The 14875-nt window shown below is 43.7% G+C and overlaps 1 protein-coding gene across 1 annotated transcript in view; it reads left to right on the top strand.

The window, feature by feature from the left end:
- LOC132833957 (Schwann cell myelin protein-like) overlaps positions 1 to 9680 on the top strand; it is a 28932-nt gene extending 19252 nt beyond the window's left edge. Inside the window, exons 6-9 of the mRNA XM_060852655.1 lie at positions 893 to 1195; positions 6619 to 6739; positions 8416 to 8545; positions 9480 to 9680. Coding sequence (XP_060708638.1) covers positions 893 to 1195; positions 6619 to 6739; positions 8416 to 8545; positions 9480 to 9596 — 671 coding nt within the window. The 3' untranslated portion in view covers positions 9597 to 9680. The remainder of the gene's footprint in view (positions 1 to 892; positions 1196 to 6618; positions 6740 to 8415; positions 8546 to 9479) is intronic.
- Positions 9681 to 14875: the final 5195 nt, after the last annotated feature.

A 14875-nucleotide genomic window follows, 5' to 3' on the forward strand; every position in this document is an offset into this window, starting at 1 on the left:
ACCTTCACGCCTCATCTTTACATATGCCGCCTTCTTCCCTTTCACAAGGGATTCCAATTCCTTACTCAACCACGGCTGCCTCACAAGGCCCTTTACACCATGCCTGACTGGTACATACTTATCGAGGACACGTAGTAGCTGCTCCTTGAACAATCCCCACATCTCATTAGTGTTCTTCTCTTGAAGCCTGTTTTTCCAATCCACACATCCTAAGTCATGCCTCACTGCATCATAATTTCCCTGCCCCCAGCTATAACTCTTGCCCTGCGGCGCACACTTATCCCTCTCCATCACTAAAGTAAAAGTCACCGAGTTGTGGTCACTGTCCCCGATTTCAAATACCAATTCGGCTAGATCTGAGGATCACAGTTTAAGCATACAGAGTAGGCCTTTTAGGACAGAAATGAGGAGAAATCTCTTCACCTACAGCATGGGGAGCCTGTGGAATTCTCCGCCATAGAAAGCAGTTGAGGCCAAATCACTGAATGCTTACAAGAAGATCAAGTGTTTGGGACGAAAGAAATCAGAATGTATGGACAAGAGAGAGCAAGAGCAGGGTGGTGAGTTGGATGATCAGTCATGATCCGATTGAGAGGAGAATTAGTTTGAGGGGCCAAATGGCCTACTCATGTTCCTATTTTCTATGTTGCTATGACTTTGGAGGTAAATGGCATTATGGCATTTATCACAAAGGGAACCAGGTGGAGCTTGACAATAAGGAATATCATCGTCCCTGAGAACTGCATTATGTGAAATTAAATTGAACCACCTCTTAGTGGTTCCTAAACAAGTTCTTAGGGCGTTAGTGAATCTGACTGGGTGTCCAGCCCAGTGACATTACTACAACACCATGGTGTCCCCCTGAACTCGTTGTTTTTACTGTGTCTCACAGATGGTGCTGTCATATTGCCAGAGTCAAAGTGTACCCAGTATCAAACCTACATCATCTGCCTCTGTCTGGTCCAGACCAACTCCACTGTTAATGTCACATGGGCTCTTCCGGATGGAAGCATTGGTGAGACGGGATCAGATGGAATCTATGAAGCACAGTCAGTCACAAACAGCTCCTTGATGACCAACACTCTCACCATCAGAGGTGGCAAACTGTTTGATGGGATAAACTGCACCATAGCAGATGATGAAGGGGGAAGACCCTTACAGAGGCTTTTGGAAATCCAGTCTGATGGCAGGTCAGGTCAGTATCTGCCTAAGGTCAATTTAACAAAAGCTTTCTTTTTAAAAGAAATAATTCACAGGATGTGGGTGTCACTGCCTAGGCCAGCATTTATTGGCCATCCCTAACTCACCCTTGTGAAGGTGCTAGTGAGCTGCCGTCCATGTGATCAAGGGACACCCGCACTGCTGAGTGAGCTGATATTCATGAAATAATCACCAAAGATCACAACTAGACCACCAATTCATCTGACTGGATAAAAGGAATCTACAGCAGGTTTTGTAATTAATAGAAAGTTGTTTTGTTTATTGGAACACACAACTTTAATAAGAGCAGAAAAATTAATGGACTTCTAATTTACTACAATGCAACTTAGACATTACCCCTTCAGAACAGCAAAATACACACACACACACACACACACACACACACACACACACACTTGTTCAGAATTAAGACAGACAAACGACTGACAGTTTTACACAAAGACAACGGATGCAAAACAATATAGACAGAGTACAGTAAACTTTGAAGATCAAAACACAGTCTGCAAGGTGGACAATCATTTTTGAATACAGGAGCATGAATTTTTAATTTTAGCAGCATTGACATAAAATTGTTTCTAGGTGGTGATTGCTTTCTAAAGTCAATGAGTCATAGAGATGTATAGCATGGAAACAGATCCTTCGGTCCAACCTGTCCATGCGGACCAGATATCCCAACCCAAACTAGTCCCAACTGCCAGCACCCAGCCCATAGCCCTCCAAACCCTTCCTATTCATACACCCATCCAAATATCTTTTAAATGTTGTAATTGTACTAGCCTCCACCACATCCTCTGGCAGCTCATTCCACACACATACCACCCTCTGCATGAAAAGGTTGCCCCTTCGGTCTCTTTTATATCTTTCCCCTCTCACCTTAAACCTATGTCCTCCAGTTCTGGACTCCCCGACCCCAGGGAAAAGACTTTGCCTATTTATCCTATCCGTGCCCCTCATAATTCTGTAAACCTCTATAAGGTCAACCCTTAGCCTCCGATGCTACAGGAAAAACAGCCCCGGCCTGTTCAGCCTCTCCCTGTAGCTCAGATCCTCCAACCCTGGCAACATCCTTGTAAATCTTTTCTGAACCCTTTCAAGTTTCACAACGTCTTTCCGATAGGAAGGAGACCAGAATTGCACATAATATTCCAACAGTGGCCTGACCAATGTCCTGCACAGCTGCAACATGACCTCCCAACTCCTGTACTCAATACTCTGACCAATAAAGAAAAGCATACCAAACGCCTTCTTCACTAACCTATCTACCTGCGACTCCACTTTCAAGGAGCTATGATCATGCGCTTCAAGGTCCCTTTGTTCAGCAACACTCCCTCGGAACTTACCATTAAGTGTATAAGTCATGCTAAGATTTGCTTTCCCAAAATGCAGCACCTCACATTTATCTGAATTAAACTCCATCTGCCACTTCTCAGCCCAATGGTCCATCTGGTCCAGAACCTGTTGTAATCTGAGGTAACCCTCTTCGCTGTCCACTACACCTCCAATTTTGGTGTCATCTGCAAACTTACTAAGTGTACCTCGTATGCTCGCATCCAAATCAATTTATAAACGACAAAAAGTAGAGGACCCACTGGTCACAGGCCTCCAGTCTGAAAAACAACCCTCCACCACCACCCTCTGTCTTCTACCTTTGAGCCAGTTCTGTATCCAAATGGCTAGTTCTCCCTCTATTCCATGAGATCTAATCTTGCTAATCAGTGTCCCATGGGAAACCTTGTTGAACGCCTTGCTGAAGTCCATATGGATCATATCTACTGCTCTGCCCTCATCAATCTTCTTTGTTACTTCATCAAAAAACTCAATCAAGTTTGTGAGACATGATTTCCCACGCACAAAGCCATGTTGACTATCCCGAATCAGTCCTTGCCTTTCCTAATACATGTACATCCTGTCCCTCAGGATTCCAACAACTTGCCCACCACTGAGGTCAGGTTCACTGGTCTATAGTTCCCTGACTTGTCCTTACCACCCTTCTTAAATAGTGGCACCATGATTGCCAACCTCCAGTCTTCCTGCACTTCACCTGTGACTACCGATGATACAAATATCTCAGCAAGAGGCCCAACAATCACTTCTCTAGCTTCCCACAGAATTTTCGGGTACACCTGATCAGGTCCTGGGGATTTATCCACCTTTAACCGTTTCAAGACATCCAGCATTTCCTCCTCCATAATCTGGACATTTTGCAAGATGTCACCATCTATTTCCCTACAGTATATATCTTCCACATCCTTTTCCACAGTACATACTGATGCAAAACATTCATTTAGTATCTCCCCCATTTTCTGTGGCTCCACACAAAGGCCGCCTTGCTGATCTTTGAGGGGCCTTATTCTCTCCCTAGTTACCCTTTTATCCTTAATATATTTGTAAAAACCCTAATTTACTGTTTGGCCGGTTACATCTTGGTCTTTTCTCAATTTATATCAAGATTTTGCAGTTATCTCTGCAAGAGGTAAAGAAAGTAAGATAGATGGGTGCTTTCCAGTTGCAGGCACTGCATGTTCCTCTCAATCGCCATGGCACTTTGAACACAACCTATCAGTCAGCTGTTGTCAGGCAGAATTTGTTTACCTCACTGTGCAATCTCAAATTTAAACTCTCACTGCTTCAAATAGCAACACTGGACTGCTGAGCTCAATCAATAAGCAGAACATGACTTTCAAGTTATGAAACTCTTCGGGTGTTTCAATTGTGCAAAACTAGACTCCATTTAATTTTATACCTCTAAAGGAGAAAACTGTGGGGCCTGTTGCAAAAGTATAAATTTGACATTATACAACTAGGATATGACCACCTATCATATCAATTGTGAGTAATAATCACTATGTTCAGTGCTTCTCTCCTGTTGTCGGAGGGTCAGTGCTGAGGGAGTGTCTCACTGTTGAAATGTCAGCGCTGAGTGAGTGCCTCACTGTCGGAGATTCAGTGCTGAGGGAGCGCTGCACAGTCGGAGGGTCAGTGCCAAGGGAGTGTCTCACTGTCAGAGGGTCAGTGCCAAGGGAGTGTCTCACTGTCAGAGGGTCAGTGCTGAGGGTGCACCACACTGTCGAAGAGTCAGTGCTGAGGAGTGGCGCATTGTCGGAGGGTCAGGGCGGAGGGAGCACTGCAGTGTAGGAAGGTCAGTACGGAGGGAGTGCTGCACTGGAGAAGGGTCAGTACTGAGGGAGTGCTGCACTGTCAGAGGATCAGTGCTGAGGGAGTGCTGCAGTGTAGGACGGACAGTACTGAGGGAGCTCTGCACTGTCGGAGGGTCAGCGCTGAGGGAGCACTGCAGTGTAGGAGAGACAGTACTGAGGGAGTGCTGCACTGTAGGAGGGTCAGTGCCGAGGGATTGCCGCACTGAAGGAGGGTAAGTATTGAGGGAGCGCTGCACTGTCGGAGGGTCAGTGCTGAGGGAGCACTGCAGTGTAGGAGGGTCAGTACTGAGGGAGCGCCGCACTATAGAAGGGTCAGTACTGAGGGTGGGCGGCACTGTTGGAGGTCAGTGCTGAAGGAATGCCATGCTGTCAGAGGGTCAGTGATGAGCATGCATCACACTATAGGACTTCCTGAGAGGCTAAAGCAATGCACGCATCCTTGATGCTTTCTGCTTTGTCGGCTGTACTTCCCAGCTCCCCTCTCATGGCCAAGGAGTCAAGGATGTTCCAGGATTGAGTCAAAAGGTGTGGCGCTGGAAAAGAATAGCAGGTCAGGCACCATCTGAGGAGCAGGATAATCAAAATTTCAGGCATAAGCCCTTCATCAGAAATGTGGGGGGAAATGGGGAGAAGGGTGTTGAGAGATAAATAGGAGGGTGGGGCTGTGGGGAGGTAGCTGTGAAGGCAATATGTAGATGCAGGTGGGGGATGATGGTGATAGGATGAAGGGAAGTGTGGAGTGGAAAGGTGGGGCAGAAGATGGACAGGCTGGACAGGTCAAGAAAGCAGTGCCAGGTGGAAGTTTGAATGTGGGATAAGGTGGGGGGAGGGGAAACCAGGAAACTGATGAAATCGCTGTAGATGCTATGTGGTTGGAGTGTCCCAAGGCCGCAGATCTGACATTCTTCCTCCAGGTATGAGGTGGCTTGGATTTTGCAGTGGAGGCGGCCCAGGACTTGCATGCCAACCTATCACTGTCACCTCCCACCTGCATCTACCTATCGTATTCCCAACTGCCTTCCCCCCAGCCACACTCCCACCCTCCCATGTATCTTTCAGCCCTCTCCCTCCTATTCCTGATGAAGGGTTTATATCCGAAATAGTAATTCTCTTGCTCCTTGGATGCTGCCTGACCTGGTGTGCTTCTCCAGCACTACATTTTTCGACTCTGATCTCCAGCATCTGCAGTCCTCACCTTGTCCCTATCACAGGACTGAGTCTTTCTGTGGACTGACAAATACCAGCTGCTACTTATTAGGGATCAGAAGCTGTGTTGTTAAGTCCTATGCTGTATTTGTGCTGACAACTCAGATTCTTCCCCTACGATAAATAACTCCACACTCAGCAATTCCCAAAGGGAGGTTCCTGTCATATTTCAGAAAGATGTCACAATGGTCAGTTACAACAAAAATTTCACTGTGACTGGAAAATAACTGCTTGCAGAATGTATGTACTTTTAACAAATGAAACTAAGATATACTTCTATATCTGGCCACAGAACTGAAAATAGAATCGAAATGTAAGAGAGTTACATTAAACTTGCAGAGCATTATTCAGACCACATTTTGATCATGGCGCATGGTTTTTGTATGCCTCTGTTCGGCCCATACTCGGAGTACTGTGTACAGTTCCAGTCTCCATATCCCTTTGTTTGACCACATGTGGAGCACTGTACACAATTCCTGTCTCCACATTTATAGAGAGGGTGTAGAGGCGCTGGAGAAGGTGAAAATCAGATGTATCAGCTTGAATCCAGACTGAGAAATTGTTACTATCAAGAAAGATTTACCAGGCTGGAGATTGTTTTCTTGAGCAACAACTGAAGGTTGACCTGTTACACAACTTCAAACAATGATATGACTTTGATCAGGTTGATGTTGAGATGTTTGAATCTGTTAGAAACTGAGAGGGCCACAATAGAATGTAGCTGGCTCTCAAACAGCAAGTGATGACGGTGGAGACATGAATATATCAGTCCCTTAGGGGCCCTTCTTGCTTCCTGCAGGACATAGTATATTGACTAGCAGCACAGGCTGGAAGGGTTGAAGGGTCTGCTCCTATCACCATTCACCTCTGTTCTGTTCGAGAGTCAGATGACTCTCAAAATTGAAATTGAGTGAGGTTCACATAACCCCTCAGTAGCCAAAGGAAAGGGAATTCTTTGGAAGCTGTGCAGTGGACTTCAGAAAACTCTCATCTGATCAGTACAATTATCTCTTTGTCAATCCTTCACAATCAGTGGGAATGAGATGGGAACTGATACAGAAATACGGACTGGTGGCTGCCGGAGGCGCTGTTCTGCTCATCACCTCACCACTTCTGATTTACTTCATTGTCAAGGCCAGAAAGAGAAGAGACAAGTAAGTGAATGACATATACCTCTTCTCACACTTGTAACCCCCTCCAGCCTCTACACATCTCCCTATCTCTACAACCTCCTGCAGCCTCCATACCACACCCTAACTCTAACTCCCTCCAGCACTTACATCCCTCCCTAGCTCTGTAACCTCCTTTGAACCCTACACTCATTACTATTTCTGTAAGCACATCCAGCATCCACACCCTCCCTATCCCTGTAATCTCCTCCAGCCCCTACACCCCTCCCTATCTCTCTAACCTCCTGCAAACCCTACATCCCTCTTTATCTCTGTAACATCCTCCAGTCCATACACCCCTCCCTATCTCTGCAACCTTTTCAACCACTCCATCCATCCTATCTCTGCAACCCCCTCCAGTCCCATATCCTTCCCTATCTGTAACCTCCTCCAGCACTGACACCCCTCCCTATCTCAGTAACATCCTCCAGCCCTAATTCCCCTTCCTACTTCTGTAACCTCCTCCAGTGCCGACACCCCTCCCTTTCCCAGTAACCTCATCCTTGGGACCTGAGTTCAAATCTCACCACAGTCAAAGTTAGAAATTTGAATTTTGATGTATCCAAATATTGTTATGATCTGGGAGGTGCTGTCTGTAAATAACTAAATTTCTGAAGTACATCTAGCAAGGCCCCTGAGGCAGCACCTTCCAATCCCCTGTCCATCTGAAAGGACAAGGGCAGACATGTGGAAACACCGACCCTGCAAGTTCCCCTTCTAGCCACTCATCATCCAGACTCTGTTGGGGGGGGCTGGGATCATGCCTCCTTCACTGTCGCTGGGTCAAACTCCTAGAATTTCCTCATTAAGGGCTCTGTGGGTCTACCTCCAGCACGTGGACTGTAGTGGTTCAAGAAGGCAGCTCACTACCATCTTCTCAAGAGTTAGGAGCAGGCAATAAATGCCGGCCTAGCCAGTGATGCCCCCATCCTGGGTGTGAATAATAAAAAAGTGAAGATGAGACTTGTGGTTTGGGACGTTCTACCTGAAATGGCAGTGGAAGTAGCTTCAACAGAAACTTCTGAAATATTTCCTGGAAGTGGGGGGGGGGGGGGGGTGGTGAGGAGCAGCGTGAGCAGTAGAGACTGGAAGGGAAGACCTTTCAAACAGCCAGCACCTCTTCTTGAAATGTATCATCTCTGAATTATGTGTGAAGTGTCATTTCTCCTCCAATCTCTTGAACTGTCCCTGTTCAGAAAGCACTGGACCATCCTCACCTTCCTGACTTGCTGTCCAGTTTTAATGTGGGGGACCACTGCTGTACTTCAGATCATGAGCTATCCACAATCATTAAAGTATGATCAAATTAAGATAACCCACCATCCATTTCATTGTGTGCAATGGGGTGATCTCTTAACAAGCCGCTCCTGTGGCGCATTCATTGGTAATATCCATCCCTTTAGGCCAGATGATCTGGGTTCAAGTCCCACCCACCTCAGAGGTCTACCTGACCACATTGATCAAAAACTGTACTTGAGGCCTCTGCTCCTGTGGCAAGAGGACAGGGCCCTTACCTTTGAATCAGGTTACTCAGGTTCATCTCCCAACTGCTCCAGAAATGTGTAATAACACCATTGAACACTGATTGAGAAGTATGTTGATCTCTCCCTTAATTGTTCCCCACATTTATCATTTTGCATGAAATAAACATGTGCCTTCAGGCCACAAGGAAATGAAATCAAACAAACACAGAAGGCAAACTCAACGACAAAGTCTGAGCTGACGTCAGTGAGGCCAAAGCAAACGGAGAAATGTGTCGAAGCATTTGTCACGCGAGCCAAAGTGAACCAGGTAATAGCTCTTTGCCATGTCTGGGGGCATACATCGCGGCATTTCTGTGATTGAATTGGCAGACTCCAACATGATAAGATAAAGGAATGACATCTTTCTGCATGGCATTTTACCACTTCACACAAAATAAGGCTTCAGTTATCACATGTTAGACCCATATGATCAACCACAGCACTGCAGAGGAGTGACAGAAGTAAAGAGGGCTAAGGTTAAACCTCCTTTCACCTCGGCCTGGCAACACCCCAGGTCTGAAAAACAGCAGCGGCTGAGATAGCTGAAGCACTGGTTTTAATTTTGTTTTTAATTTTGCCTCAATCCCTCTTGGGGATTGCATAGCATTCCTCTGCTCAGGATAGGAAGGTAACAGAAGGTTGGAAACTCAATGTTTCCAACTGTTGTACAGGAAAATGCTAGAATCCATGATTAAGGTTATGAAATTGTAAAACTTAATGTCTTCACACAGCCTCAACATGGTTTTTGAAAGGGAAATCATGCTTGATTACTTTGAGAGAGATGACTGAGGAAATTGTAAGATTTGTGGATAAAAGGAGAACTGTCGATGTGGCCTACTTAGATTTCCATAAAGTGTTTAACAAGGTCATACAGCAGAAGTTACTAAATGTAGAAAGTGCTCTTGGTGCAGCTAGTAATATATTATCATGTATAGCGGGTTGCTCAGCAAACAGGAAACAGACAGGAAGGAGAAATGGGTCATTTCCAAGTTGGCAAGATAGAACTGGTGGAGTACCACAGGGATCAGTGCTGGAGCCTCAACTATTTACAGTCTAAATAATAATAACTTATTGTACAATTGCTAAATTTGCTGATGGCGCAAAATGTTGTTTTTATACTGTGTTTGTTTTTTACTGGAATCAATAATGTCAATCACTGATCACTCTGATTGTCATACCTCTCAATTCCCTTTCTATTACAGAGGAAAGATGACGAAGGGCTAGAAATGAAATCTAACTTTCACCCGAATTCAAACTTAGAAGGTAACCTGTATGAAAACTACCAGTGGGACCAGGATCTTGTGTACACAAACATATAAACAGAACTGGGGAAAGGGACATGTGCTCGTCGAGAAGGCAGAATCAGAAATTCCTGTAATTATTACAGCATCAATTAAAGCTATTCAACCCATCATATCCATTCTAGTCCTTCAAACAAGCACTGGTCCTCACCCACCCCTCTACCTACAGTGCACCTCAGCAGCGTAATTTGAATATTTCAATAATATAAAATGATGTGCAATGCAGAAGGAGGCCAGTCAGGAAGTCAGGCACCCAGCCTTATCCCACTTTCCAGCAAGTGGTCCATATCCCTGGAAGATAGTGGACTTCAAAAATTATATGCAGACATTTTTTAAAGAAGATGAGGGTTTCCATCTTGATCACCTTTCAAATAGTGAGTTCCACATCTCCACTCCTTCGAGTGCAAAATCTTTGCTTATCTTTCATAAAAGAACAGGAGGAGGCCATTTGGCCCCTCAAGTCTGCTCTGCCACTCCATAGGATCATGGCTGATCTCACATCCCTCACGTCCATGTTCCTGCCCTTTCTCCATAACTCTGGATTCCCTGATTGATCAAAAATCCATCTGAATTTACACAACAGTCTACCCCCACAGTTTGCTGTGGCAAGAAGTTCTAAAGACTCTTAGCCTTTGGAGAGAAGAAATTTCTTCTCATCTCAGTTTGAAATTGGTTTCCCTTTATTCTGAGACTATGCCCTCTCCCAGGAAGGAGAAGCATTCTCTTAGCATTTACCCAGTCAAACCCATTCAGAATCTAATATGGTTCAATGAAATCACCTCTCATTTTTCTAAACTCCAATGAGTACAGTCCTAACATGTTTAACTTTTGCTTATAAGGCAATCCCTCCATTCTGGGGATCATCCCAGTTAACCTTCTCTGAACTGCCTCCAATGAAATTATCTTTCCTTAAATAAGGGGACCAAAGCTGATATCAGTACTCCAGATTAGGTTCCAACAGTACCTTGTACATTTCCAGTGAGACTTCCTTCGTCTTATCCTCCAAACCCATTGAAATAAAGGCCAACATTCCACTCGCCTTCCTGACTACCTGCTGCTCCCTCTGTACTAGCTTTGTGTTTTGTGCACAAGTATCCCGAACTTTGTGTTGCAAGTTTCCATTCCAAAATGAACAACTTCACATTTTCCCACATTGCACAACATTTGCCAACTTTTTGCCCACGCACTTAACCTATTAATATCGCTTTATAAATCTCTGTATTCCTCTCATAACTTGGCTTGCCACCTATTTTTATCATCTGCAAATTTGACTACAGTACGTCCATTTCTTTCCTCCAAGTCAGTAATACCTTCTGTAAATACTTGTAGTCTCAGCACTGATTTCTGTGGACCCTCACTGGTCAAGGGTCTCCAACCTGAAAAGGAACCTCTTATCTCCACTCATTGTCTCCTGCCCATTAGCCAATTTTCTATCCGTGACAAGAATCCTCCCCCAATACCATGCACTCTTACCTTATAACAACCTTTTGTGAGCTTGTTAAATACCTTCTTCAAATCCAAATACATCACATCCACTGATTCTCCTCTATCCACTCTGGTGGAGACATCCTCGTAAAACTTTAAAAGAACGAGTGAGATGAGATTCCCCCACCCCCCCACCCCACCATTCTTTTTTCCCAATCAATTTAAATCCATGCTTCCTAATCTGATTTTGTTCATAGCCAGTGAGTCCTGGAGTTGGGACTTAATCTTCAGGTCCTCAGCCTCTTAGGCCTACTGTCAGTTGTGATTATGCAGTTGGAGACAAGATTATCTGGACAATCCAGAATGTGCTAAAATTAAAGTTATTTACTCAAATACAATAGGTGGCTCATTTTCACTTGCTAGAAGAGATGTACTTTCATACAAACGTTTCCTCTCTCAGCAAACAAAACAAATATGCACAGGCCTCTGTATTGTGAATAGACTTTCTGCACTGTCGGGAGAGTCAGTGTTGGAATATGAAGTGCAATTGGATTCCAGTTTGTGAAATCACAGATTTTTCTATGATTTAGCAGATTTGAGAATTAATTTGAATAGGTATTTTGATGCATTCTTCACTTCTTTTCTGAATTTAGTCTGGGTTACTGTATAAATAAATGTGTTGGTGCAGAGGCTGAGAATCAGAAGCATTTCTCCCATGGATTCAATGCTGTATATTGTATCTGTAGAGGAGGAATCATAATGATCAGGAGCAATTCTCCGATAAAGGTTAAACACAACATATATCATCCAAAGCGATATGAAATTGCCAGATATACTGAAGAGTAAAATGATGGATTTTCTCCGGTTCTCCATCTCTGGGTCTTTGTGATTTCCTCCACTGCTGATACCCCGCAGAGCTGTGCGGACTTGACTGGTCACTAAAATAGATCTTGCTGTCAGAGCGTTAAGCAGCAGGACCAGAACAAATGGGAGACATGGAGTTAAAATCAGGTGAAGCAGTTCATATCCAGCCCACAATGGGGAAGTGTAGAAGCTTGATTTAAAAACACAATACCAAGGAACATTATCAATGATATAGTCAGGTTCATATGTAAAATACCAGGGCAATGCCTCTAAACAGCTCAACACACTCACTGTTCCCACAACCACAGCTGCCGTTTTCTGGGTACAATATTTTGGTTTCAGCTTCTGACAACAAATGGCCACAAATCGATCGAAGGTAAAAGCGACTGTGAGCCAAACAGAGGCACCCGTGGCTGTAAACATCAGGGTGAGATTGAGGCTACATACTGGAGTAATCTCTAGGAATGAATCTTCAAAATAAATTGAAGTAGTCCAGTTCAATATAACATCGAAGATAACAACTAGGAGATCAGCCACTGCCATTCCCACCAAATACTGAGTAATACATTGAGAGAGACCACATTTTCCCCGAGTCAGGATAACAATTGCGAACAGGTTAACTGCAAGAGAGGGAAATAAATCCAATAATTTCAAGATTGGACTTAGAATAAAATGAGCAGTTTAAAGAGACAAAAATGAAACCTTTAGCATTGTTACCTCATCAACTAGTAAGAACTTATTGAAAAACAAAATACCTATTTACCAAAAAAACTGAGCAGAGAGAAAGCAGAGTCCAGTGACCTTTCTTCAGAGCAGACCCAAAATATGAAGTCTACTTTGTCTTGATAGATGCAGTCAGACCAACAAATTCTGATCTTGTTTCTGATTTCCAGCATTCACAATTATAGAGTCATAGAAATGTATAGCATGGAAACAGACCCTTCGGTCCAACCCGTCCATGCCGACCAGATATCCCAACCCAATCTAGTCCCACCTGCCGGCACTCGGCTCATATCCCTCCAAATCTTTCCTATTCATATACCCATCCAAATGCCTCTTAAATGTTGCAATTGTACCAGCCTCCACCACTTCCTCTGGCAGCTCATTCCATACACGTACCACCCTGTGAGAAAAAGTTGCCCCATAGGTCTCTTTTATATCTTTCCCCTCTCACCTTAAACCTATGCCCTCTAGTTCTGGACTCCCCCACCCCAGGGAAAAGACTTTGCATATTTACCCTATCCATGCCCCTCAATTTTATAAATGTCTAAGGTCACTCCTCAGTCTCCAATGCTCCAGGGAAAACAGCCCCAGCCTGTTCAGCCTCTCCCTACTGCTCAAATCCTCCAACCCTGGCAACATCCTTGTAAATCTTTTCTGAACCCTTTCAAGTTTCACAACATCTTTCCAATAGGAAGGAGAGTAGAATTACATGCAAATTCTTTGGTTTTATTTTTGTTTAGTGAAAACATATTCATTGACTTAGATATTTCTTTGCCATAGAGAAACAGTCAATTGTGAATTATTCATTGGCAAATCAGTAGAGAAACTGAATTAAACCTGAACAGAGTCCACTAAACATGTTGAGAAAAAATGCTACAGAAATCATGCCAATGTTTTGATGCTGTGTTGAGTTGCATATAAGTTGGGTAAAAACAATAAAAGGAAATTGCTGAGACAAATAAGAGTGAGTTTGAGTTTTCAGTGTTGGAATAGGCAGCCCAAAGCTGAGTGCAAATGTGAGGGAGACAAGAAAAATCTACAGAAACTGAGAAGGTAAGTGTACATGATATTGGAAAGTGTTCAAACTGAAGTATCAACTTAACAGAAAATTCAATCCAGTTTAAAAGTTCGGCTGAGATTCCGCTGTTTTCAGAGAATGTAATCAAATAGAGTCATAGAGATGTACAGCACAGAAACAGACCCTTTGGTCCAACTCGCTCATGCCAACCAGATATCCCAACCCAATCCAATCCCCCCTGCCAACTCCTGGCCCATATCCCTCCAAACCCTTCCTATTCATGTACCCATCCAGATGCCTTTTCAATGTTGTAATTGTACCAGCCTCCACCACATCCTCTGGCAGCTCATTCCATATACGTACCACCCTCTGCATGAAAAGGTTGCCCCTTAGATCTCTTCTATATCTTTCCCCTCTCACCCTAAACCTATGCCCTCTAGTTCAGGACTCCCTCAACCCAGGGAAACAACCTTGTTTATTTACCCTATTCATGCCCCTCATGATTTTACAAACCTCTATAAGGTCACCCCTCAGCCTCCGACGCTCCAGGGAAAACAACCCCAGCCTGTTCAACCTCTCCCTATTGCTCAAACCTTCCAACCCTGGCAACATTCTTGTAAATCTTTTCTGAACCCTTTCAAGTTTCACAACATCCTTCCGATAGGAAGGAGACCAGAACTGCATGCACTATTCCAAAAGTGGCCTAACCAACGTCCTGTACAGCTGCAACATGACCTGATTAACAAAGTCTAGTTTGAGTGTACTGGCACTGCAGAAAATCTCATTGGATACATCACGTGTTTGATCAATTTGCACTTCAGTCTTTTAAAATTAAGTTAAAGTTACAAATTAAATAAACAATGTCTTTGTTGAATGCACAGCATTAAATGCAGAATAATCACATAATTCATTGAAGAAACATGCAAAAGGATCCTCACCAACGCTTACTTGGGTCCTGATAATGACAAATATTTACAAAATACCATATATATTTTAAATTTTGAAAACCTCTTCATTCGATCACCATTGAAATATTCCTTATAGTTATACTGGAAGTGTAACAATTTCATTTGGTCATGATTCTTACTGATGGTAATACTGTACTTATCAGATCTGAAAGGGAACCCTAACTTGATAGATGACATTTTTTTTTCAAATTTCTTTTACTGTGATGCTCAGTTACAGAAAATTTCTTATTGAGACTGCAGTGTTTATCAAAATAACATCAGTTTGTGACACACAGAAGAGTAGCAAACTCATGTATATC

Source organism: Hemiscyllium ocellatum, chromosome 38, assembly GCF_020745735.1.
Source record: "Hemiscyllium ocellatum isolate sHemOce1 chromosome 38, sHemOce1.pat.X.cur, whole genome shotgun sequence".
NCBI classification, from domain to species: Eukaryota; Metazoa; Chordata; class Chondrichthyes; order Orectolobiformes; family Hemiscylliidae; genus Hemiscyllium; species Hemiscyllium ocellatum.